At 65.2% G+C, this 24,379-nt stretch overlaps 1 protein-coding gene across 3 annotated transcripts; it reads right to left on the minus strand.

Moving 5' to 3' along the window:
- Positions 1-365: 365 nt before the first annotated feature.
- Positions 366-24,319, minus strand: SH2D3C (SH2 domain containing 3C). 3 transcript variants are annotated; one of them, XM_067309017.1, is made up of 11 exons: positions 24,210-24,319; positions 20,973-21,012; positions 8,128-8,256; positions 7,266-7,714; positions 5,047-5,171; positions 4,105-4,682; positions 3,679-3,794; positions 3,310-3,481; positions 2,496-2,607; positions 1,812-2,018; positions 366-1,086 (listed from the first exon to the last, which is right to left on the minus strand). In XM_067309017.1, the coding sequence occupies exons 1-11, from the start codon at positions 24,251-24,253 to the stop codon at positions 911-913; spliced, it is 2,148 nt and encodes a 715-aa protein (XP_067165118.1). In that variant the 5' UTR covers positions 24,254-24,319; the 3' UTR covers positions 366-910. The 3 variants fall into 3 exon arrangements, with proteins under 3 accessions (XP_067165118.1, XP_067165120.1, XP_067165119.1); XM_067309019.1 differs by lacking the exons at positions 20,973-21,012; positions 24,210-24,319 and adding an exon at positions 15,701-15,781; XM_067309018.1 differs by lacking the exons at positions 20,973-21,012; positions 24,210-24,319 and adding an exon at positions 15,695-15,781.
- Positions 24,320-24,379: the final 60 nt, after the last annotated feature.

The raw sequence follows: 24,379 nt of genomic DNA on the forward strand, positions 1-24,379 counted from the left end.
AGGGGGCGTGGCCAGGGAGGCCGAGTCGGCAAACGCCCGGCGCATAAAGGCAGAGGGCAGCGCTCGGGGAGGCGGGGCTGAGGCGGCCAATTAGGGAGAGGGCGGAGTGAATGGGGCGTGGCCAAGAGACAAGGGGCGTGGCCACGCCCTTGGGCTTGGCCGGGAGGGGCCCATCTTGCTTGCCCCCCCAGCAGTGGGGCCTGGGCTCTGCGGGGGTCTGGGGGGGCCCGGGGGGGGCCATGGGGGCACCCTGGGGGTCTGCCCACTCCTCCCAGCCCCCAGCCCCCCGGGGCGACACCTCTGGGCTGAGGCGGCTCCGGCCCCCCCTTTAAATTAACCCCCCCCCACCAGGAGAGGAAATCCTCTTGAGGAAGAGCATAAAAGTTTATTGTATGTAAGAACCAAACCCATGAGGTATGTACACGTATTTACATGACAAAACGAATGAGCCTAATTATTTACAACAAGGAACGTCCCGCACAAGTCTGTACATCGCGAAGCGGTCGTGGAAACGTATTTACAAGCAGGATTCGGAGGCCTTGACCAAGACGGAGATTCAAAAGAACCGAAACCAAAGGGCAGGGGGCTGCGTGCGGTGAGGGGCACCACGTGGATCCTGTCCAGGAGCTGCAGCGCTCCCGAGGCGGCCCGTCCCCGCCGGCCCGGCGGGCTGCGGAGCGGAGGGGGCCGCCGGTGTGAAACGCCTTTCCGGAGTCACCCTCCGCTTCACCCCCCACCCGCTGCTCCGTGTCCCACCGCCCTCCGCGGACACCCCTCGTCCTCCTCGCGCCTCGCGGGGCGTGCGGTCCCCGGGCCCTTCCCCACAGCTGTGGCAGGGATGGAGCCATGGCCTGCGGTGCTCCCCACGGCGCCCCAGTCTCTCCCCTGTCCCCGGGGTGGTGGTGGGGGGCTACAGCTCGCTGAAGCGCACGGCAGGCTCCAGTTTGTGGGACAACGCCGTGAGGACCTTGTCGAACTTCTCGTAGCGCTCGGCCTGGCTGCTCTCGGCCCCACGGCTGCCCCACAGCAGCCGCAGCTGGAACTCGGTGCTGAAGATCTCCAGGAGCTCGGCTTTGCCCTGGAAACCTGCGGAGGGCACGAGTCAGGCCCACGCGCGGCGGGGACGGGCCGGGGACCCGCGCCCAAGTGGGTGGGCAGGGAGTGAAGCGCTTGGGACCGGGCGCGTGAAGTAAGACGGGTTTGTCAGGGATTTGAATGAGGCTCAACCCCATGGGGTGGTTGAACGCTGGAACCAGTTGCCCAGAGAGGCTGTGGAGTCTCCATCTTTGGAGATATTCAAAACCCAACTGGACGTGGCCCTGGGCAACCTGCTCTAGGTGACTTTGCTGGAGCAGGGGTTGGACCAAGTGATCTCCAGAGGTCCCTGCCCACCCCAACTGCTCTGCGATTCAGTTTGGCCTCACTCAGAAAAAGACACTGAGGCGTCACGGCCTGAAACACAGATCGAACACCCCTGCAGGACCTGCCTGTCAGACCGCAGCTAGCCGGGAGGGAGAGGGACAGCACAGACCTGACTGTGTCCTTGTCCTGGGGCTAGTAGGGGGCTGCTGCCCTTGCATCCGTTCCCAAATTACCCTGATAAACCACACAGCCGGAGCAGAGCTGCGCAGCACCCACTCCATCCCCACCAGTTGGTCTGTGGGCCAGTGCGTGGCGTGGGGCAGAAGCACCCAGGGCAGCGTGAACCCCATGCTCCCTCATCTTCCTCGCCTGCCCGAGGGATGCGGTGAAGAAGGGGCTCCCAGGTGATGCCCGGCCGCAGCTGCCGACCCATCCCCATGCTCGCTTACCCTGCAGCTTCACCTCGGCGTTGGTGTGGTAGAGGCCCCCGTGGTGAGCCACCATCCGCGCCGCCTCCAGGTGGGCCATGACCACCTCCACGCCGTTGTCCGTGTTCTCCCAGGGCTCGGGGCTGTTCGAGAGAGCGTCGTCCCGCTCCAGGAGAGTGATGAGGGGCAGGACGTGAGGAAAGGTGGTGTTGGTCAGCGGCGGCCCTTCTGCGGAGAGAGACGCGCTGAGCGCCGGTCGCAGTCCCCTCGCTGGCCCATGTCCCAGCGAGGTGGGAGGGCTGGTCCGTGCCCCCCGTGCTTCCCTCCCCATCTGCCTCCGGCCCTGCCATCGCGCTCCCGAGAGAGGCCCGGCGATCTGGCGATCGCTCTGTGCCCGGGGCCGTCACCTCATGCGACACCGGATCCTCCCAGCCTGGCCTGCTGCAACGCTCCCGTCCCAGCCCGGGTGGCGCTTGCCGCGGTTGGGACCAGGCTTGCTGCGGACGCAGGCAGTCGGCCCCTGCTCCGGTGGGGATGGGGGGCCCAGCGTGCCAGGCTGGTTTGCGGCCCAGAGGGAAGCACCTGGCTCTGGCCGGGAGAAGGTCAGAACATCTGAATGTGTCCCCCTCCACCGAGGCCGTGCCCCACCGGCGGCAGCACCGGGGAGGAGCAGGCGGGCGAGAGGCAGGGAGTTGCTCCCGTTACCTTTCCCTTCGTTCAGGCTTTTCAGGAACGGCTTGAGCTTCTTCTCGTAGAGGATGGCCCCCTCCGTGTGCCGCTGCCGCAGCACCATCCAGGTCTGCTCCAGCCGGGCGATCTGAAAGCGGCACGGACGGAGAGCGCTCAGCGGGCGGCACGGCCCTCGGCTGCCAGGGGTCTCCCCAACGGCGTACGCAGCAGGGCCCAAACCAGCCTCTTCCCACCGGCACTGGAAGCCTCGTGGCCAGAGACTCGCACGTCCCTGGCACGGAGGTTGGGCTCAGTATTTCTGCCCCTCAACAGCCCAGGACGGCAGCTTCCCTGCACCGCAGCGGCCTTGAGGATGAGCCGCTGGGAGGGAGCGGGCCAGGGCAGCCCTTCCACCTCCTCTGTGCGGGCAGGAAGCAAGACTTCCCAGCTGGGCTCCTTTTAAAATTGGATTTTAATCTCCTTTCATCTTCCAAAGGGAGCAGTGTGGCCCGGAGATGCTGCCGCCGCCGCAGCCTTGAGACTGATTTGTATTGTACCGGAGGGCAGATTCATTTCCTCCCAGGAACAGAGCCCAGCCCAGAACAAAAAACCCAACCGCCAAAAAACAATTGGGTCCCGGCGGGACAGGGACGTGCTCCGAGGAGGGGACAGCGCTTTCCCTTCTCTGCTTACAGCCCAGCGGATGTGGCCCCACGCCTTTCCCTTGACATTTTCTCCCTTCCCCCACCCCGGCGGGAAGGTGTTGGAGCCTGCGGGACACCGGGACAGGGATGTATTTTGGGAGAAGGGGGCTGAGCCCAGGTCATGGGGGATGAAAGCGTGCCGGTACCTGCGTCATTTCCAGGGCGTTCATCACAGCAGCAAAACTGAACATGTTCCCCATGGTGCTCTTCAGCTCGGCGGCCAGCTGGATGGTCTTGTGCAGCAGGGCTGCCCTCTCCTCCGTGCTGCCCGTGCAGCCCAGGATGTCCACGGCGATCATGATGGACATGGTGTGGAACCTGCCGCGGGGAGAGACCGAGAGTCAGCGCCGGCGCGTGGAGGGGCTGGGTCCGACTCCGAGCTGCGTCCCGGCGCCGGTGCCCCGCGCGGCGGGGGGGTCCTGCACCCCGGGACGCGCAGTGGGACCCCCGCGAGCCCTGGCAGGGCCGTGCCGTGCCGTGCGGGGGCCCCGGGGCCGGCGTCCCTTGTGCCGTACCGTTCCAGCAGGTCGAGCCGGAGCTGGTGGCCGTGGGGCAGGGTGAGCAGCTCCATGCCGGAGCTCACCCCCATGAGCCGCTGCATCTCCGTGGTAACACCCAGTATCCTAGCGACCTGGCAAGAACGAGGAGAGCAGATTAGGCCTCTGCTAATTAAGGAGAGGCCGGAGGGGCCTCGGGCAGTCTGCCCCCCTCCCGGCCCCCGCTTCACCCCCAGCCTGGCCTCCGCCTGCCGCAGGGCTGGCAGAGCCGCGCTGGGATGCTCGATGCTGGGGGAAGCTCGATGCTGGGGGATGCTCGAGGCTCAGGGGATGCTCCGGTCCCACGCCAACCCTGCCGCCGGCTCCAGGTGTCTGAGCCCCTGGCAGGGATGGAGCAAACGGCGGGCAGCGGTGCCCGTCCCTCCTGCCTGGCCCTGGCCGTACCTGGCAGTCCACTTTGGTGATGTGTTTGGCGAGCGTCTTCGCGTCCACCTCTGCCAGCAGCTCTTTGACCTTCTTGAGCACAGCCATCTCCAGGGGCTTGTTCTCCAGCGGGATGAGCAGGGACTGGAAGGCTGCGGGGTTGAAGGACGAGCTCTTCTCCATGGTGGGCGGCACAAAGCCCATGAAGTCCAGCTCTCCCTTCAGCCGCTGCCCTGCCTCTGCTTCGCCAGAGCCGTTCTCCACAGTCCCTCTCTGTCCTTCCTCCACCTTTAGCCTCTCCACGTAGCTCTTTGCTGGGAGCTGCTTGGTGTCGTGAGCTGGCCATTCTCTGCTGATGGGCGAGGTGGGGTGGAGCTGGCAGTAGTGCCCCGTGTCCGGGTCGCTGTAGCTGTTCACGGAGGGTGAGGGGGAGGCGCGGGCGTACCCGTGGCAGGGAGTGGAGTGGGTGCTGTGGGCAGGGTCTGGCAGAGGTTTGCTGTTGGTCCCTGGGCACAGCTGGGGCTCGCTGGATCTTCTTATGACCGGAGAGGCTGGGGCGATCCCGGCTGCTTGGCAGGTATGCGGCTTTAGCCGTGTAACTGGAAGGAGCGGGAGAGACCCTGTTAGCAGAGCTTGGAGCTAGGCACGCGCATGGGGGAGCAGGTCAGGACCCAAGGATGCAGCAGCCCGGGGATGGGGCGCGCAGGGAAAGCCCTGCTGTCCGAACGGTCCTTGCGGCAGGACTTTCAGCCGGTCTGTGCAAAGAGCTGGATGGCATTTCGGAGCGAGGCAGGCCGGGGAGCGCTACGGAGCAGGTGTTTAGCCCAGCGCTCCATGCCCAGGGGCTTGTCTTTGCCAGGCAGCTCCATCCGCTCCCCAGGCCCCTGGCGTCACACCAACGCCCAGCCCTGCCCGACCTCCGTCCCCGCCGTCCCCCCGGGAGGACGCAGCGGCGCTTCCTACCCGTGCTGTAGGCGGGCGACGCTGGGTTCTCGGAGATGGGGGACATCGGGGAGTGGAGGTCTTGGATCTGGTCCACGCTGACGGCGCAGTTGCGAATGATGTCTCGGTGGTGCGGCAGGGACACGCTGGGGATCGGGGGGAGACAGGATGGGTTAGTCACTGCAAGCAGGGACCGGACGCGCGCCGAGGGGCTGGCGCGGGGGCTCGCTGCCTCTCCACCCCCCTGGGGGCATCACGGGTCTCCCTCCTCCCACTACCGCAGCTGTGGGACCTGACACGGGTTCTCTGAGTCAAAGTGCTCCTGCAACAAGACGGGAACTGGTGCTTGACTCCAAATGGTCCTGACGCCTTGGCGGTGCTGGCGGCCTGGGCTGGGGGGCTGTTTGCACTGGGAACCAGTAACGAGTTCAGCTGGAGCAATGAACGGGGCCCTCTGGGCAGCTGGGAGAGGAAGGGGTCTGTGTCTGTATAAACTGGAGATGACCCAGCCCTAGGGGGAGGAGGTTGAAGGCTGGAGGGCAGCAGGAGGGAAGAGGTGCCCTCAGGCAAAGGTACTGCTGTGGGAGAGCTGGCGGTGGGTAGGGGCTCCCTGCTTTCTGGGGTGCTGTGGGGACATGGGTTGGGGAGAGAAGCAGCTGTGGACAGTCCTCTTTCTGAGGTGGTGTCTGACAGGGGATGTGCTGCTCTGTGTTTCCACCTGGGATCTGTGTGAGGCACTAGGCTAGCGCTGCTGCCGTGACCCAAATTTTGGGAGAGGTGGAAAATGCTCGTGACCTGGTCGGCTCCCAAGAGGCAGCTCGTGGCGTTGAGCTGCAGCGTGGCACGGGGCAGAGCGTGAGCTCGGGCAGCCGTGGCGCGAACGGGGCGCCGCGGGCCCGCAGCAGCCCTGCGGGGAGGGCTGCGGCCGTGGCCTGGCACAGGCACCGTGAGTCAATGCCGGGGCTGTTGCAAAAGAGGCTGCTGCCACGGTGGGCTGAGCAAGAGCAGTGTTGCAAGGCGGCACGGCGGGTAATTACGCTGCCCTCCCCGGCGTGGGTGAGGCCTGGGCTGCCGTGATGTGTTGGGTCTTGAGCGCTGCACCCCCGCGGTGGGAGGATGCCAGGGGAGCAGCCGTGGCAATAAGAGGTTTGGGGAAAAATGAGTGATGAGGAAAGACTGACGGAACTGGGCTCTCCTGCTGGAAATACATGCACTTCTCTGGAAACCTAAGTGTTCTTCTTTTCCCTCCTGTACTGGTTGATTGTCTCCTGCTGTTGTTTTTTACCCTGCGCTTGGACTGAGAAGGTTGGGGCAGGGGTGAAAAAAGCAGCTTGATTCAAGGAGAGGCTGAGGGCCTGCTCCCATAGCTGGCCCTGGGATGGGGATGCAGGATGGATGTGGGAGACCCTCCTTGGCCTCTCTGCAGCTATGTACTTGTGGTTCTCTGCCTTCCCCTTCCTTTTGGGGGGATCTGGGCTGCTGAAAGGAAGCCATGCACAGGTAGTGTCTTCCTCCAGCTCAGGAGAAGCCCAAACTGCCTCAGGGTTAACACGAGCAGATCTGAGAGGCACTTGGAGAGGGCTGCTCTAAAGAAAACTTTGTACTAGTGACAGCCGAGCTGAAAAAACACGGCCCTTGGGTGCAGCACGCTTGGACTGCCTGAACCTCCTGGAGGGCGGTGGGCTGGTGACCGCCCCGCGGGAGGCTCCGGTGGGCTACGCAGACCCCTGTCGGTGCAGCTCAGCCAGGTTCCTCCTGCCTGTAGGCTTTCAGCTCTGCTTAGTAACTCTTGGCAAATGCTCCAGGCTGAACTGAGGGCCTTAAAACTAAAAGGACCCTTCAAAAACAGCCCAGCGAAGTGCCTGGGTGGCTGGGGCTGGCTCCCCTCGCATCTGCCTGGGAAAGCGCTACTGCCTCGCTTCGACAAGCCCCGACACGCTGCTAGTTCTGGACTGGGTGACTGTAAAAACTCTCTGGCTTATGGCCTGGGATGCTAAAGTCACATCTGCTTGCTGGGTGTCTGCTGTGGTAGCTCAGTGTGGCTGGCCTGGGAGAACCCCCCCGGGTCCAGCTGGGCACTAGTTCCTCCTCCTTGCCTCTCCTGGTCCTCTGTGCCTGAGCTGCGACACAACCTCCATGCCCAAGCCCTAAGTCGCTGCATGGCACCAGCTGGTGGCTCTGCCTCTTCCCCAGGGGCTGATCCTCAGCCCAGCTGAGCTGGGGTGAGACCGTGTCCTCACCTGGTTGGGCACCCCTCAGCCCTGGTGATCTTGTCTGCCGTCAGGCCGTCCGTCATGGTGATGCTCCTGCGCTTTATGTGCCCCCCTTTCTGGGTGGTGGGGCTGTGGGACCCCCCATGTTTCCCGTTGGCGAGTCCGTAGCTGGCTTCCAGGTAGCGCAGCGGGAAGGTGCGGTTGATGGGGCAGTAGACGATGGCCCCGCTCTGCTCTGAGATGGCCCTGCGGTTGCCCACGTAGAAGCGGACGAGGGCAGGCACATTGTCGAAGCTCTCCTGCTCAAAGAGGTACTGGATACGGGTATGGCCATCGCTGGACTTCACCGTCACCTTGTTGATCTTGAAGTGGAGGGGCTCGTTGCGCCAGCGGCACGTCAGCACGTAGTCGCCCAGGCTGGTGAGCGAGTCACGGATGAGGAAGTCCCCGTTCCTCTGCACCAGGCTCTCCGACACCTGGCAGGGGCAAGGCACAGCAGCTCAGGCGTGACTCTGCTCTTGGGACCCTGGGGTTGTGTGGGGCTGTGGTGTAGGGACTGGGCGGGAGGTAAGGTGGATATTCCACCAAGGAATACGCTGTTGCAACTTGGAGCATTGGCTTGTCTCTCTATGAGGGGCCAGAGGCCTTTGGGCTTGGCATCTGTGTGGTCTGCTCTTCTGGTGGCACATGAGCAAGTGTACCAAACTGCTGCTCACCTCATGGCCCATCTCCCGCATCCTCTCTGGGAGGTCGGGCTGGTGTTGTGTCCCCCAGGCCCCTAGCAGGAAGGTGCCTGGGAGGGGTGGTGGCTCAGCACGGCCTCGGGGCGCTCTCCTGGAGAGCAGCCCAAGCCAGGGGAGCCCGAAGCAACCCGTCCTCCTGCCCTCACCTCTCGGGGGATGCGGCCATGGTACCAAGCGTGGCTGCGCAGGTCGGTGCTGCTCAGCTTCAGCTCCTCTTCCAGCTCCTTGTGCAGCTTCTCCGGTGATGAGTCGAGGATGTATTTCTCCTTGGAGAACTGCAGAGGAGGAGAGAGTGTCAGGTGGGGTCCTTGCCCTCCCTGAGGGACATCACCATCCCTGTGAGACCCTTCCCCTGCAGGAAGGCGGCGAGAGGCAGCATCAGGGCTGAGACCAGCCTGGCTGGGACAGCAGAGCCGTCGGCGAGCGAAGCCAGGCAGCCGCTTCCCTGGAGGGCGCTCGGGAAGGAGCGATGCGCCAGCGCTCCCCTTCCTCCCTCCCTCCCTCCCTCCCTCCTCGGTGCCAGCACATGTCCCCTGAGTCCCCCCCACCTGGCACTCCCCCGCGGCGCGACCGCTGGCAGCTCTGCCACCGAGGCTGCGGCGGGCTGCCGTCACGGGCTATTTCCGTCCGCCGGGATGGGGCTGGCAACGAGCCGGGGTGAGCAGGGAGCAGCGAGGAGGCAGGTTCCCGCGTTGGGACCGCGGGCATCCTCTCTTGCACAGGGACTGGTGATGCCACCTGCCTGGAGACGGGTGCAGATGTGTCCCCCGGGGGACGGGTGACTCGGAGCCGTGCAGGGATCTCTGCCCACGCGCCTGCTCGCTCACGGCGAAGGAGGAGGGTGGGTGGTGATGTGACTGTGGAAGGTTGGGTCCCGCTACCAGGAGCACTTGGAGCTTCCCCCTGTGGCTCTAGGGGATCTGTCAGTGTGTCCCCATCGTGCCTGACCACTGCGTCCCTCACAAGCTTTTCCCTCAGCCCCAGCTTGGAGCTGAGTGTGGTCCCCGTTTTGCAGGTGAAACCACATGCTCACGATCACGTCCAGACCCCTTCCCTATGCTGCCTGTCCCGAACCTGAGCACTGGTGGTAGCAGCTAGCAAGCCTGCCCAGCTGCTTGTCGTACATGCACATCCCTAGGGCAGAGCCACTGCGGGGAACGCTCTTCCAGGAGGAAATCTTCTTCCTCCTGGAAACATCTGCCACGGTCCCTCCTCCAAAGGGTTAACTCGGCTGTGTTTAGCCTGATGGTGGCATGAATAGTAATGACAAATGTAAAGGGAACCTTCTGCATCAAAATGAGCTTTTACCGGCGCTGGTGCACCTGAGCCTAAAGGATGCGATCTGCCCCCTCCCTTCCCCAGAGGGAGAAGGGATGGCGTCATGTCCCCATCGGCTGGGGCCAGGCTGCTGCCCTCTCTCCACCAAGGAGAGGGGAGAAGATTCCCAGAAGGCAGCCGAGGATGGCAAGTCCCCAGATGCTTGTCCGGGGCCACGAGCATCAGCCTGGGGTCCCTGCGCGCGGGCAGGTGGGCTGCATGCTCCCCATGCAGTGCCATCGCCCAGCGCAACGTATGGGGCTCGTGCTTCCTCCCGGGCATGTGGGTCACCCGGGGCTGCTCCAAGCCAGGCACCAGCCCTGAGCTCGCTGTTAGGCCACCGCTCTGGGAGGGCCAGCCTTGAAACGGGCCCTGCCAAGGCTTGCGAACGCTAATGCCTTGGCAGCGCCACGTTGCGCGGTGGAGCCAGGACGCCTGGGATCCACTCGTGTCCTGGCGCGTGCTTGCTGGCCTGGGAGGAGGACCACGGTGCTACCACGGGCCAGGGCAGCTCAGTGGGGCTCCCGGGGTGCCCCGTTGTGCTGGTGGCCCATAAGCCCTCCAAGGCACGTGTCCACCAACCACTTCATAGGGTGCGTGGCCAGGATCCTGTGGGTCTGGGCAGGCTGTGGCCAGGCCCCACCTCTGGTGGTGGTGCCAGCACGAGGAGGGACCACGTGCTGGCCCAACTCCTCGGCTCCCCATTAAGGCAGGATCAAGCCGACCTCTCTGAGGATGGGCGCGGGCTTGAAACCGATGCCTGATGACACTGCTCCGGTGCTGCCAAAGGCACAGGCTGGTGCTTGTGGCCAGCCTTGTGCGGCGGCTGGTCCCCTGGAGCATCAGGGGCTGCAGACCCCTGTGCAAACAGGGCCTGGGGACCTGCCTCGGAGCTGGCTGCTCCTCCTCCTCCTCTCCACCCCACGCTGCCTTCCCCCACTCCTCTAGCAGTGGGGAGCAGAGCAAGGCCAGGGAAGGCACAAGGGTCTCCACCCTCAGACTTGTCCCCTACCCTGTACTCAGCTGCTTGCCGTGCAGAGGCTGTTCCTCTTCCCAGGAGTTCAACAAAGTCCCTCAGCAGGTTTCTCTCCCCACTATCCACCTCCACGGGGCAGCTGCTGACCCTGGAGGTCTCGGACGTCTGGCTCTCCCCCAGCTAGAGAGGACCCCAGGGACGCAGTGCTCCCCGTTGTCTGGCTCGGCTGGGGAAAGCTGCTACAGCGATGCCTCCCTGGGGATGGGGAAGCAGGCTGCGAGCGGCCGCGGATGCAGCCGAGCTCTCCCGGGCTTGCCCTTGCCAGCCTGGATCCGCTCTGCCACTCTCTCTTCCCACCCAAAGAGTCTCGGGGTGCGGGATGGTGGTAGCAGCCCTCGGAAGCGCTAAGGACCGGATTCAGACTTGCTCCTCTGACTTTGGCTACCTGCCGCCAGGCTGCCCAGGCAGAGGTAGCGACCAGCCGCCGGCTTGGACGCGCTCCCCTGCAGCGGGGACCTCCGCCGCTCTCCCCGCGAGAGCGTCCCCCCGCCTGCACCCGAGGGGGCCTGAAACGGGAGAGACCAGGGTGTCTCCCGCTGAACGAGAGCCCCGGGGCCTGCAGGCACCCGTGCACTTGCCACCGCGCACTGAACCCCACTAAAAACAAGTGGTGCCGGTGGCTGCAGCCGAGGTCCAGCTGCCTCCCGGGGGGCCGGGGCTGAGCAGATGCTGTTGCTGTGGCAATCCCCCGCTCGGCCCCCCCAGCAGGTACCCGCTCCCCTGCGGCGTGAGCTCCGGCGGCGGAGGGAGCCTCCGCTCCACCCCAGAGCATCTCCGGGGGCAGATGCTGGCTCAGGCCTGGCCCCGGCTCTGAGCTGGGAAGGGTCCCTGACCCTGAAGGTGCCGCCGTGTTTCTGAGCACGGGGGACGGCTACTGTCGCTTTAGTTCCCTCTTGCCTCCGGGAGAGCCTGTGCTCGTGCCCTCGGTCTGCTCCGGGTAACGAGCTGGCAAAAGCCGCCCGAGCTGAGCCCGGGGCAGTTTTGAGCTGCTGTTCCCCCTTGCCGCCCCTGGAGAGGGGATTAGCGCCCGCTCCACCACGTTGTACAGCTGGGTTTTCCCCAAATCCTCCCCATGCAAATATGCAGGATAACAAACAAAACCAGCTGAGCGGTGCCCGGCGTCTCCAAGCCAGGATTTGGGCAGCAGCCGGCTGGCGTTGGTGCCAGCAGCCAGGTGCTAAGCTAGCAGGAGGCTGGGGAGAGGCGCAGGAGACGCCACATCTCACCGCCGGGCAGGGAGGACAGCCGTGAGCAGACGGCGCCGTGAGCCACCTTCTCCAGCCATATGGAAGGCACCGGCCCTTCAGCCCTGCGGCTGGGGGACGAGAGCCCCAGCTGACTCACAAGGCCACCGAAAAGCCACTGCTTGGAGCCCTGAGAGACGCTGGGTGCGATGCCGGTCCGGGGGCTGCCGCTCGTGGCGCGTTTCTAGCGCTCTGCCAACGCACACCGGTTGCTGCCCAAGTTGCCTGGCTGCTCCCCGCTCCGTGCAGGAGTTGAGCTCGCCCAAAGCCACCGGTATGAATAACCCGTGCGCTATGGATGGATGCTCCGTTATTCCAGCCTCCGAGCCCTTCGGCAGCAATCGACTTTATTCCGCTCGGCTCGGTAGCGAGCCGCGGAGGGGGCCGACGTGCCAGCTGGCCGGGAGCCGACACGCGGGCAGCAGCGAGGCAAGGCGGTCCGGGCCAGCCGAGCGCTGGCGGGAGCGTGTAACCGGATGTTCGAGTGCCGAGCTGAAAAGGGCACCACTTGGCACTCGTGGCTGCGCCAAGAGGACATCAAAAGACGCACGGCCCGATGTGGGGTCCTGCATGATAGCGGGGTGGATGCGGGCGAAAAGACTCAGCTGCCTTCAGCACCTAGATCGAGTGCGTGGTACTGGGCCCTCGCTCAGCCTGCGCAGAGCCCCAAGGCCTCTTCCAGCTGAGTGGGAAGAACTGGAGATTAGAGCAGTTCTCCGAACCAGCCGCACTAGACAAACCAGCTCACAAGCTGCCAGAGACCATGCCAAGCGCCGCTTGAGGAATCCCAACCAGCAGCCAAGATGGCTTGGCTGAGAAAGGAGAGCTCCTCCGTCGTGCTCGGCGCCCCGACGGGCTCTTTTGCAGTGCCGGGGCCGGGGAATCCTCCCGCGCTGCCGTGCGACGGGGGCAGCCCGCGCGAGGAGGCAAATCCCTCTGCTCATCAGAGGGCGCGAGTTGGGGGCCGGGGCATGCTAGCAGCGGCGGTCTGGCTAAAACGGCAGCTGTGGCTCTGGCTGGTACAAGGACAGCTTCGAAGGCCAGCACCGGCCTTATAAAAGTGCTGTTATGAAAGAGCAGGGATTTGCAGTCTGCTTTCTTGCTCTCCTCTCCCAAATCTTGGAGTCACGGCCCCAGCTGAAGTCGGCTGGGAGAGCAAGGTGCACCTCACCCCCCCTCTGCTCCCTGCCCCGAGCCCGGCCGCTGCTCGCGTCTCCTCGCTAACCTAAAGGCGCAAAATGCCTCTGCTTTCCCTCCTGCTCTCGCGCCTGCCCTTGCGGGGACCCTCGCTAGGGAAATCCTGGCCCCTTCTGTAGTTTTTCCCCCCCAACTTGTTGCTGACAGCAGATACAGGGCCTAGAAAGCAGAATCAAGAGGAAGAAGAGGAAGAAGCCATTTGGAGCAGGCGCGTGGGGAAAGCGCCAGAATCGGGCCGAGGGTCCCGCTTTTCCCCCTCGCTCTGCCCTTGGTGACAGGCTACTTCGTTCTGACGCGTCTTACAGCAAAACCTCCTCGCTGAGAGACCACTGGCGTCACGGCAAACCCAGCGACCGGTCCACGTGCTGCCCGGTGCAGGAGCGCCGTGCTCACCAAGCCACCCGCTAGGCACTGTCCGACCTCTCCGTGTGCCCAAGGACCGCTAGTCCATCCCTAGAGACCATGACAAGGAAACCCCACCGCGAAGCAGCCGCCGTGAAACCTCTAGTTGGTACGGGCTCGCTCTTGGGCCACGTGAACTAGTCAGTCCTACTTCTCTCGGTGCCTACAGGAGAAAGAAATAGCTTGTTCTTCTGTCCTGTTTCACAATGACTCGGGGCATCTCAATGGCCTCTAAGGTGGCACCAACCCATCTGTCCCTGCTGTGGGTCACCGAATGCACCTCCTGCGCCTGCCACATCTCCACTGCTCCCTGGTGAAGGCGGACCCTGGTTCAAGGGCTTTGTCCTGGCACTCAAACCCCTTCCCAGGGCTGGTCCTGGCTACCCCATGGGTCTCCTCTCCCCCCACCTTGATCCTTTGCGGCAGCTCTGGGGCAGTTTTGCCAGGCTGGCAGGGGAGGGGTGCAGCTGGGTGCTGGTGGCCGGAAGCATCTGGGTGCTGTAAGGTGGGACGAGCGCCCCTAGGGAGTGCGGCTGGCCAGTGGAGCGTGCGGTGCTGAGGCTGCCCTGGGGGAGCAGGTCTCTGGTGCAGCGATGGGGCGTGTGTGTACACACATTTCCATCCATCTATATATTAGTTATCTCACTCCAAGACGGCGGCCGCGGCTGCTGCATCCCTTTTCAGAGCTGCTATTGGCCAGAAATGATGTCAGTGCTTCCCAGGCTGGGTGCACTGCCATTGGCGGCGAGCAGGGATGCGGCTGTCAGCTGGAAGCGCTCCAGTCATTCATGGGGACTTCAGTGTGTGTTTGCTGTGCACGCTTGGACACAAATAGATGGCAAAAGATGTGGCGGAGCCAGGTGAGCATGTAGGGCTTCGCTTTGGACTCTTTCTGTGGCCGGGATGGGGCGCCTGTCATCCCCTCTAGCATCCCTGCGCGAGAATCAGGCGCCCACCTGTCTCTCCGTTGTTCTGGCAGCAGCTCGCTCAAAACACCCTTCTAACCCCCATGCCGCTGAGCCCCGGCGCTGCTGTCTTAGGGCACGTTCCCCCTCTGCTGCTCGGTGGCCTTTGGACAACCAGAAGCAGCTCTTCTGCTTTTCTCCTCCCCCCCGCTAGTGATCAAAGTGCCCGGCTTTACCCTGAGATCAGCAACAATCATGACAAGACTTGAAATGCTGCTTCTGGGCTCCGTCCTACCCGGCATAATCTCTAAAGCTCCGCACCTACAGCACTGAGCAGGAGTACTGAACGAGAGTGCCAGCTCGCTTGGCTGTCTGCTCTGGGCTCTTCTCACCCACTTAACTTGCAGCATGCTGATAGCTCTTGCTTCAGACCGGAGCCTGCTTGGCTCTTGCAATCCTCAACAGCTCTGCTCAGCCTTCGCTCTAACTTGGTGCGCGTGGGAACGAAGCAACCAGTTCCTGGTGTTTTGCTCTTCCTCAACCTGTGCAAATGCAGGAGTCCAAAAATAGGACACCTAGACTTGTGCCTAGACAGTACCAGTGCTGGAAGTGTCACAGGACAGGTGCCACAGCGTCACAGGACTAGATGCTGGCTTTTTCGAACCAAAGTCAAACCTGTGCAGTGCAGCACACGTACTGAAGAGGCAAGGACCCGTGTTTTCCTTTGGTCCGAGTCCCTCCTCTGTGCCTGGCGGATGCTCCCAGAACACCCTGGAGCTGCACTGTGGCTTTCAGAGGAAGCTAAACGCTTCCCTGCACGTGCTCTCCTGTGGGTGAAAGGGCTCCCTTCGGAGACGCTTGTGCTTCCCATCACCCTGGTGAGACGCGCAGGTCCAGGCGGGCTCCGGTGGCCTCTGCCCCAGGCGGTGGCCCTTGCTGGCTCTGGAGGGGGCTCATCTCTGCCCTCCGACCCAGCTGCCTGGCTAATCCCATGCACCCTCACTTTGCATTTATAAATACACCCGGGCCGTCTCCTCCCGTCCAGCTGCGTGATCGGCAAGCGCCTGAATGCCAGCGGCGACGTTTGAGCGGAGGGCAAAGCACCTGAGCAAGGGAGTGCTCACAGCAGGGGACAGCAGCGGGGTCACCGCAGGCTCCGAGCCTCTGCTGGGCTTTCAGGGGAGCTCGGAAAGCGGCAGGGCGCAGCCCCGCGGAGCGGCGCGGGCGCCGGCAGAGCTGCCCCGCTCGCACCGGGCTCCCGCACGCCGCCGGCTCCGCAGTCCGGCCGCGGCCCGGCCAAGGTCAGCGCTGCCCCGCCGCAGCCGCTGCCCGGGGGGGGGGGGGGGGGGGGGTCGGACGGCACCGCGGCCCGGCGCGACACCCCCCCCCCCCGGGGCGCGTGGGGGCGACTCGCGGGGGCCGCGCGCCGCTGCGAGGCGCGGGCGGCCCCGGAGCCCCCTCGCCGAGCCGCCGCCGCCGCCGCCGCCGCCGCGCGGCTCCGTCCGCATCCCTGCGGGGACAGCGGCGGCGGGGATGCCCGCAGCGAGCGGCGGCGGCGGCGGCGGCGGCGGGGCCGCCCCCCCGGGCCCCCCCGGCCCCGCGCCCCGCTCACCTGCACCTGCATGAAGGAGCCGCGGTAGAAGCAGCAGGCGGCCGCCGACAGGGCGCTCCAGAGGCTGCAGCGCTCCGTCATGGCGCGGCCTCGCCGGCCCGGGCTGCCCCGGCCCGGGCTGCCCAGCCGCCGCCGCCGCCGCCGCCGCCGCCGGGCTTCAATTTCAGCCGCTTCCCCGATTACCTCATCCCTTGTCGGGAGCGGCGGGCGGCGCCGGCGGCCGCAGCACCGCCCCGGCCCGGCCCCCTCCCCGCCCCGCCGGGCCCGGCGCCCCGCGCCGCCGCCGCCGCCGCCCGGGGGCACCGGGGACACCGGCACCCCCGGCACCCCCGGGGGGAACCGGCACCCCCGGCCCCGCACGCACCCCGGGGGGAACCGGCACCCCGGCCCCCCCAACCCTGGGGGGTCCTGGCACCCCACATCTCCCCACACCCCTGAAGGGAGCCGGCACCCCCGGCTCCCCTGCACGCCCCCGAGGTGCTCCAGCACGCCTCATCGCCCCATCCCGCATCTGCCCGCTCTCCCCCCTCGGCACGCGCAGGGTAGGGGACGCCCTGCCTTGTCCCCTCTTGCCTGCCTTGGCCTCCTTCGTTGCCCCGGCCCCTTTCGCCCTCCTCGTCCCTCTCCCCTTCCTTGCTCTCCCCGGGGATGTCCCCGTCCTGCTCACCCCCCGGCAGCATTTTGGGGGAGGGAGACCCCGGATGCGCGGCAGGGGGCCACCTGTCTGCTTCCCACGTAGGCCACGTCTAAGTTGCGTTTAATTAAGGCTCCGCTTTGGTTTAATTAAGGCCACGGTTTCACGATAGGGGATGCACACGGCAGTGCCGATGACTCAAAGCATTGCTCGCGCCCAGCAGGCTGCGGCGGAGCGTGGGGGGGTGGGAAAACGTCGACGTGCTCGCCCGGCTCCCTAACCCGAAATCGCAGCCCCACTTGGCCTGGGCTTGGATTTAGCGACCGTAAGAAGAGCCCCGCGGGGTCGGCTCCATCCGCCCAGCGCCCGTCTGCCCACACCTAGCTCAGGCGCTGGCAGCAAGGAGGTGAGGGCAGGGATGCGCTAGGGCCGGGGGATCCTCCAGCGCCCAGCAATGAGCTTCACGTGTCCCTGCCCACATCCGGATGGTCTCCGCTCAGTTGTGCGGTCTATCCTGCACCAGCACTGTTTGGATTTAGACCTGCTCTAGGTGACGCATGTCTCCACGCTCCCAGATCTCCGCAGACCCCCTCTGAGCACCTCTGCCTGCTGAGGGCGCAGTTCTGCAAACGCTGCCCGGGCAGGCGCAGGCTGGCGTCGCTGCCATCAGACCCCTCGTCCCTGTTGGCCTTTCTGTTCTGGTCTGGTTTCGGCAGGGAGCCCTGGCTCTAGGAATGGTGGTTTTGCCCACGTCACGGTGGGAGCAGGACTGGGGACGCCTGCCTGCGATGGCTTTGTCCACGCTGGCTCCAGCGCACCGATATCGCTCCTCGGCCCTGGCAAAGGCAGTCTCTTTGCTGTGTCCTTCCTTTGCTTGTCTCCAGCTCGGGTTTGCCCTCTTTCCTGGGAGACTGGGGTCTCCATGGGACTGCCTGCAAGGTCAGCCTCCCCGGCCGGCCCTTCGGGATGGGACTCGGCGGAGCAAAGATCTAGCAGTGTCCCCGAGGGTCACCTCTCTGCATGCCCCATCCCGTCTCCCTGCGCTCCCAGCTCTTCCGCGCCCAAGAGCGAACCCATCTGCTGCGCTGGCCTTGGGGAGCACAGGACGATCCTGGACTGTCGCACTCAACCCAATAGCTCCCAAAGAAGGCAGGAGGATTAATCCCCACTCCCAGCGGAGAAAAACTCCGGTAACTGCTAGCGAGAGCCATCTGCAAAGCACAGCCCTGGCCCGAAGGTACCAATGCCTCCCTCTTCCCTGGTGAGCCCCTGCCCTGGAAGATGCTGCAAGCTCGGAGGTATTTCACCTGCTGCAACCCACGGAAGCGGAAAGTCTCCCCGTCAATTCATTTAAATGAGCCCCTCGCATCCCCGGGCAAGGAGAAAGCAGTTGGGAAGGGAGCGTGAACACGACGGCAGATGCTGGCGCATCCCCACCAGCATCTCCAGCCCAGTCGGGACAGGAGCGGAGAGCCCCGGCTCTCCTCTCGCCTGGCGCGGGGCCGAGGGACGGAGCAGATGGCAGCGTGCTGGGAACGGCCGCTCCGAACGAAGCTGCCTGTGAATCATATTCCTGCAGAGGCTTCTCCTCCGCAATGGGTTTGGTTGCTTCCCTCCCGCAGCAGCTCGGAGGCTTCCCACTGACGGCCCAAGCGGGAGCCTTGCCGGCTGCCCGCACCTCTCGGGCCGGTCTGGGGCTGGCCAGAAGCGCGAGATGTCATGGGCGCAAGGGAAGCCGGCCACCTTCCATAGGTTTCTCACTGCGACGCGCGTCGGCTTTACCGGCCGCAGCCCTCCCGAAGGTAACGTGGTTTTACAGCTCCCTGCCGTTGTGTCCATGAGCGCCAAGGCTAGGCTGGCCGGAGCTGCGGCAAATCTGCACCCAACTGGGGCTTAAACAACTGGGGCCGGGCGCGCCGAACCGCAGCCGTAGTGCCGCTGCCAGAGAGGGCACGCGGGGGCGCGCGGTGGGGTTCGGTTTGGGCACCGGCTGCCCCGTGTCCCTGGCTCCTAGCTGCCAGGTCCTTGTGCCCACTTTGCTCTCCCTGCGCTGCTCCGCGTGCCGCACGGAGCCGGTGGTACCCGCGGCAGGAGGAGACCACAAGGAGAGCAAACAGGGCTGTGAATTAAGCACTCGGCTCGTTTCCCTCCTAGCAGACAGCAATTCCCGGCAGCTCTTCCAGGGCCGGGCCCCGGGACAGCCCACCTCCCCCTTTGCTCCCACGCCACCCCGTGCATCGCAGCCAGCAGAGACCTTCCCACCCCGATCCCGCGGGCCCCCAGGCCGGAGGCTGCCAGGTGCTGAGCACCCCTGGCCACACTAGGACATGGGCTCCCGGCCAAGCACAGCGCCTGCAATCAGCCCGAGTGCCCCCATCATCTCGATTGCTCGCACTCTAAATAATCACTTATTTATTTGACTAAAATAGCTGCTGTCGCGGCAGCCGTCAGTTGCTCCCAGCGCTGAAGGGAAGGGGGGGATAAATCACACGCGGTGTCCACAGGTGTCCGGACACCACCGGGACGGGTGAGAAATGGAGGCCAGTGCCAGAGTGCCGGGGTTTTGACTCCCACCTTGGAGGAACCCTCTGATCTGTTTGCTGGAGATGGGAGCCCTGTGTTGAGGGTCCTGTCGAGCGGGTCGTGGCCCAGCACAGGGCCACCGTGCTGGCGGTGGGAAGGGAGCGCTGGAGGTCCCTCTTGCCACCCTGCTCGAAGCAGGACTATCCCACGCTAGGTGAGGTAAATTTTGGAAACCTCCAAGGATGGGATGCCCCAACCGCTGGGTGACCGTAGGGTGCTGCCCTGCCCTCCTAGTGTGAAAGTTTCTTCTAATGCCTGCTGTGAACCTCGCAGGCTGCAGTTTCTGGCCGCTGCCTTTCGTTATATTGTCTGCCACTACTGAGCGGAGTTGCCTTTTCAGCTCCTCTTCCAGGAGCTATAGGAGCACGTCCACTAGTGCCTCCGCTCAGCTGGCATCTGCCTGGACAGCAGGGACTTCTCCTGGCTCACCAAGACAGCTTGATCCTAAAGTCCCTTTGCTCCACACCTGCGCTGTTTTAGTCCATTAACTCATGAGCCGTAAAACGCGCCCGTCTCTGGGTGCACACACTGATAGAACAAGGGGAACCACACCGAAAGGTGCAGCTCAACCCCCCTGCCCTCGCAGGACCTGCCCACGTGAACGGGGGCTTCCCCACACATCCCAGAGTGCCCCACACCAGGCCACCAGCCAGCAGAGTACGGTCGGAGCCTCCTCTCACCCAGGCGCCTCATTTCCAGCCACGTGAGCTCCCAGTGATGGCCCGCCGTTCCCACCTCCCTGAAGGCTGCATCAGAGAGGAGGGACACCCCAGCCTGGGGGATCGCTGTACTACGAGGTCCCACTACCACGTCAAAAAGCCACCACATCTGACCTGTTGCCAGTGGCTGCAGGTTGACAGACCTAGAACGTGGGCGCTCCCAGGTTCATCAGTAACGGGGCTGGACCTGGGCTGGGGTTGACCACCCTTAGCAGAAGCAGATGGGCTCAGGGTCCAGTCAAGGCTCTCCTGAGCCTGCTGTTTGGTGCCAGCACTGTGGGTTTCCACCCTTCGATGTCCTGCTGCAGCCATCTTCAAGGGACCCACGTCCCAGAGATGGGCTCTGTGACGACTTGGCCACCCAAGCAGGGCATGTCCAGTCAACAGCCAAACTGTTTGGCCGGTGGCTTTGTGTGAAGGAAACACGTCCCCACCAGGGAACTGGACACAAGAGGCGCCAGCTCTTTTCGAACAGACCCCCAAAAGACCATCACATGGCAGTGCCACACCGAGCTGGCAGGATTTAAACAGTCCATCCCCGAAATGCTCCGTGTCCCTGTGACCACCACGCCGCGCCTGCCCGCACCAACGTGCCAGCAGCCTCCTGCGAGAGGCTTGCTCTCCTCCGGAGCCAGGCGCCTCGCTAATGAATTTCTGGCCAGACATGAAGAGTCCTCAGGAATGTTAATAGTTTGCTGGAGGATAAGCAAGAGATTTGGAGAGATTTACGCCGACTTTCATGGGACGGCTACGAAAGTGGCCCAGACCCTTCCTTTCCTACATGGGGGTGGCAGCGGGAGGCAGCCCCGGCGTCTGCTGCCGTAGCAAGTCATAGCGCGAAACACGGGCAGCTCCTGCGGGAGCGACGTCGGGCTGGACGGGACCACGCGTGGCTTGTGTTTCCCCTGCCTCCCCCCGTGTTGCTGTTTCTAGCAGGAAATTTTTTCCATGGCCAAAGAGAGCCTGGCTCTGGGGGTACAGGCAGGCCTGGATTGCGTGCCGGCTCCGGCCCCGCATCTTGCCTGGGCTTTGCTCTGGCTGCGAAGCTGCTCTGTGCTGACACCTGGGCGCCGCGCGGGGCTCAGGCACGTGGTGGCATGGTGGGACCAAGTGAGCAGAGCTGACCTAGGACCTGGCTGTCCCCGGGGCATGTGCCACCACCACTGACACCCATGGAGAGCCACCGGGACCTGGCTGTCCCTGGGGTGTGTGCCACCACCGCTGACACCCATGGAGAGCCACCAGGACCTGGCTGTCCCTGGGGTGTGTGCCACCACCGCTGACACCCATGGAGAAGGGCCCCCCCGGCTGGGAGAGGCTGTGGCCCCACACGGTGTCTTACCTTCACGTATTCGCTGCCGGACTCCAGGCCGTCATGAGGGCTAGAAAAGGAGGAAAAATAAAAACAAGTAAGTAAATGGCAGTAACTTGTGCAGGCCGGGTTAAGGAGGCGGTGGCACAGCGGGGGGTGAGCAAGGTGGGCTTTGCTCCATGTTCTTGGGAGAGGCTCCCGGAGCCCCAGCACCTTCCCTGGCTGCTGCACGCCTGCTCTCAGGGCAGCGCTTAGCCTCCCTAATGCGATCAGGGAAGAATGAGGCCTTTTCTGAGGATCTCGCCTCAAATCGGCTTGGAACCATGTGAGCCGAGGCGGGAGACCCAGCGGCCAGGCAGGGAGCACACGGGTCCCGGTCCCGGGGGGGCGCACAGAGGCGGGGAGGACCTGGCCCCGTTCCCGGCAGCCCTGCGTTCCCATGGCCCTTCCAGGCACAGGGTGTTTTGGGACACACTGTCCAGGAAAATGTTTCTGCTTCCCCGGACGTCCCGCCGGGCGCCACGAGCCGCGGGGAGGGTGCGGATCGGGGTCGCGCGGAGCATCAGGTTTCTGGCTGTTTCTCTACAGCCTCGCGCAACCCTGCAGAAATCAAACTTTCACTGAAGCTGGGGAGAACTGCGGCATCCTGGTTGAGTTTGCAAGTAGATTCGCTCTCCCCAGCATACATGCAACAGAAACCCCTGTTCTCCTCAGTGACATGTTCACTCTTAGCCCTACTGACAACTAACCCAACAGCTTTGAGGTCCAACTGATCTGGCAGCTTCTTTGCCGTTACTTTATGGGGGCCACAGAAGACTGCTGCTCTTTCCCGATGACGTAGCAATGCTGCTACTGCTTTTTAACCCCTCGTGGCTCCAGGTATGTCTCAGTACGGATGAGTCCAAAGGGAAAAACAGAATTCAAGGGGAGAAAGGTGGTAACACTCGGAGCTGGGATTTGCAAACAAGCTGATGTTTTCCCCTGAGGTCTCAACTTTAAGAATGAAACACAAAAATCCAGACTTCTTTAACCAGAACCCTGTCCCCTACCCCAGCACGGGGCCACCGCAACGGCCCTTCGATGGCAGGACGCCAGCGCAAGAGCAGGCAGCTGCGGCTAAGAAATAACCGAATCCAACCGGCGTCACCGCTCCGGGACGTCCCGTCCCTGCCAGGAGCTGCCTCGCTCCACCTAGTGCTTACAGCCACCAGTGCAGCCGTGGCCGCACCAGCACCGGGCACCCGCGTTATACTGGGAGTCACTGGGAGCCCCGCGTGCAAAGCCAGCCTGCGCGCCCCGTGCGCAGGAGCCCGGCGCAGGGTGCTCCTCCCGCGTTGTCCGCCGGCCCTGGGGAGATGCTCCGGGGCTGGAATGGGGAAACTCTTGGCTTGGTGGGGCCGGCGGGAGCGCAGGGGACCAAGCCCTGCTGGGGTGGCGGGATCTCTGGGGATCCAAACGGCTCCTCTGCAGGCTCCCTCAGGGTTGCGGATGGCGTCGGAGATCCCGGGCCCGAGGGGGAACAGGACCACCAAGGTGACGGCTGCTAGACGTGACCCCGCTGGGCATCCCCTGGGGCACTGCAGCGGGTGCCCGCTGCCCGCGCCGCGCCGGCAGGAGCCGTGGTGCCCAGGGCGTCTGCCCGGCCCCCGGCAAATCCCGCTCTCCCTCCCCGAGCCCATGCTGCAGCGAGGGTTTCCCTCACGGTCCCGCTCGGAAGGGGAAAAGCGGGGCTGGAAGTTGCTCATTTAGGGTGGAAGAGACACAGGGGGGTTTGGGGGGGACCCGAGGGAGCGCGGGGGGCGCAGGCAGCCCGTGGGCTCCCCGCGGCGGCATGGCCGGCCCCGGCGCTGCCTCTCCAGCCTGCCTGCATTTCACACGGGAAACCCGTGAGAAAAAAGGGGCAGGAGGCCGGGGGGCCTCCGGGCAGGAAATCGGGAGCATGAGAGCAGCTGGGAAGCGGCGCTGAGCGCCCTGCGTGGCGGCGCGGAGGAGAGGCCCTGCTGGGGACGGGGCCCTCGCCGGCCGAGGGGAGCAGCTGTGGCGCGAGGGCAGGGGCGCCCGGGCCCCTGGCTCGGTGCATTCCTGGAGAAAACGGCATTTTTGGGGGCAGCTGAGCGCCGGGGAGAAATTCCAGGGCTGCCTTTGGAGCGCAGCCGTGCTGCTCTGCCGGGGACACGGCCGAGGGGACAGAGAGCCGCTGGGGACCTGCGCTGCCGGCATGGCACCGGGGCTCGGGGTTACAGCCAGCGGCTTTTGGGCTCGGAGAGGCATCGCGGGGACTTGCAAGTGCTCCCGTCCGTGCTAAGCACCAGGCCGGCTTGGGGGGATGGTCCTGGGGTGCTCGCGTGGTCCAGAGCCCCGGCTCTTGCTCCAGGCTCCGGCTCCGCTGCCCTTCGCACGCCAGCGCCGCTGCGCCCAGGGGAGCCAAGCTGGGCCACGTGGTGCCTCAGTTTCCCCCCGCACCGGGAGGCCGGAGCCGCCTCGCTGGGGCTCCCCGGGCGAAAATGCTGCCGAGGGCCCCCGCAGCGGCACGGGGCCGCGGGCGCGCTGCCTGCACCCCGCGGGAAGCGGGATATCCCGTGCGCAGCCCTCGCCCGGAGGGAAGTCGAGTCACGTCCGCTCCCTGTCCTGCCCTGCCCTGCCCTGCGAGCGGGCCGCCCCGCGAGTGTCTCCGTCTGCCGACGCTTTCCGTGTCGCTGCGCCCTCGCCCCAGCCTGGCTCCGGGCGGCTCCGGGGCACCGCGGCGGAGGGCTCCGCGCAGGGCGGGGGGGCAGAAAGCCCCCGACCCCGAGCCCTGCCCCGCACGCTCTTGTGCCTCGGTTTCCCCAGCAAGGGGCTTGGCCGTGCTCCTCCTCGGGGCAGCCCCGGGCAACGCAAAGGGGCGCCTGGCCCCGGACTTTCGGGGGCTCCCTGCTCCCGCGGAGCTGCCCGGCCTCTGCGCTCGTCCCCCCTCCTCGCAGCCCGCTCGGCCCTGGCGCCGGGGCCCGGCTGCCTGCGGTTTCGGCGGCCGCAGCCGATGCGCTTGTTCTTTCCATGAGCGAATGCTCGCCGCGGGCCGGGGGGCCGAGCGGCGGCGCCGGCGGCATCGCAGCCCCCCCGCGGCTTTGCGAGCCGTCCCCCGGGTTTGTGCATGCCCCAAGCAAAGCCCCTGCCCGCCTTCCCGCAGCCCCTCTGCCCCGTCCCCGCTGCCCCCCGGCGCAGCCCCCCCGGCACCTCCGCTGTGCGCGGGGGCGACGCGGCCCCGTTGCCGCGGGCCGGGCGGCTTACCTGCCGTGGCCCAGGGGGCAAAACCTCCTGCCCACCTCTGTCATCTGCCCTGCCGAGCGCCGCGGACGCCTCCGCGCTAGACGGGGAGAAACTCTCGCGGGCGCGCTCCTGCCCAGCTCTGAGCGCCGGACTTCGGGGCGCGCAAGGCGGCAGCGGCGGCAGCGGACCCT

The sequence above is a fragment of the Apteryx mantelli genome, chromosome 21 (genome assembly GCF_036417845.1).
Source record: "Apteryx mantelli isolate bAptMan1 chromosome 21, bAptMan1.hap1, whole genome shotgun sequence".
NCBI lineage: Eukaryota > Metazoa > Chordata > Aves > Apterygiformes > Apterygidae > Apteryx > Apteryx mantelli.

Bases quoted from the DNA above. Each gene is read 5' to 3' on its own strand.
- SH2D3C (XM_067309017.1), bottom strand. From the start codon at position 24,253: ATGACAGAGGTGGGCAGGAGGTTTTGCCCCCTGGGCCACGGCAG. The intron at 7,715-8,127 runs GTGAGGGCAGGA...TGCCCCTGCCAG, and splicing joins ATGGCCGCATCCCCCGAGAG to GTGTCGGAGAGCCTGGTGCA. The intron at 2,608-3,309 runs GTACCGGCACGC...TGCCGCTTTCAG, and splicing joins ACGCCCTGGAAATGACGCAG to ATCGCCCGGCTGGAGCAGAC.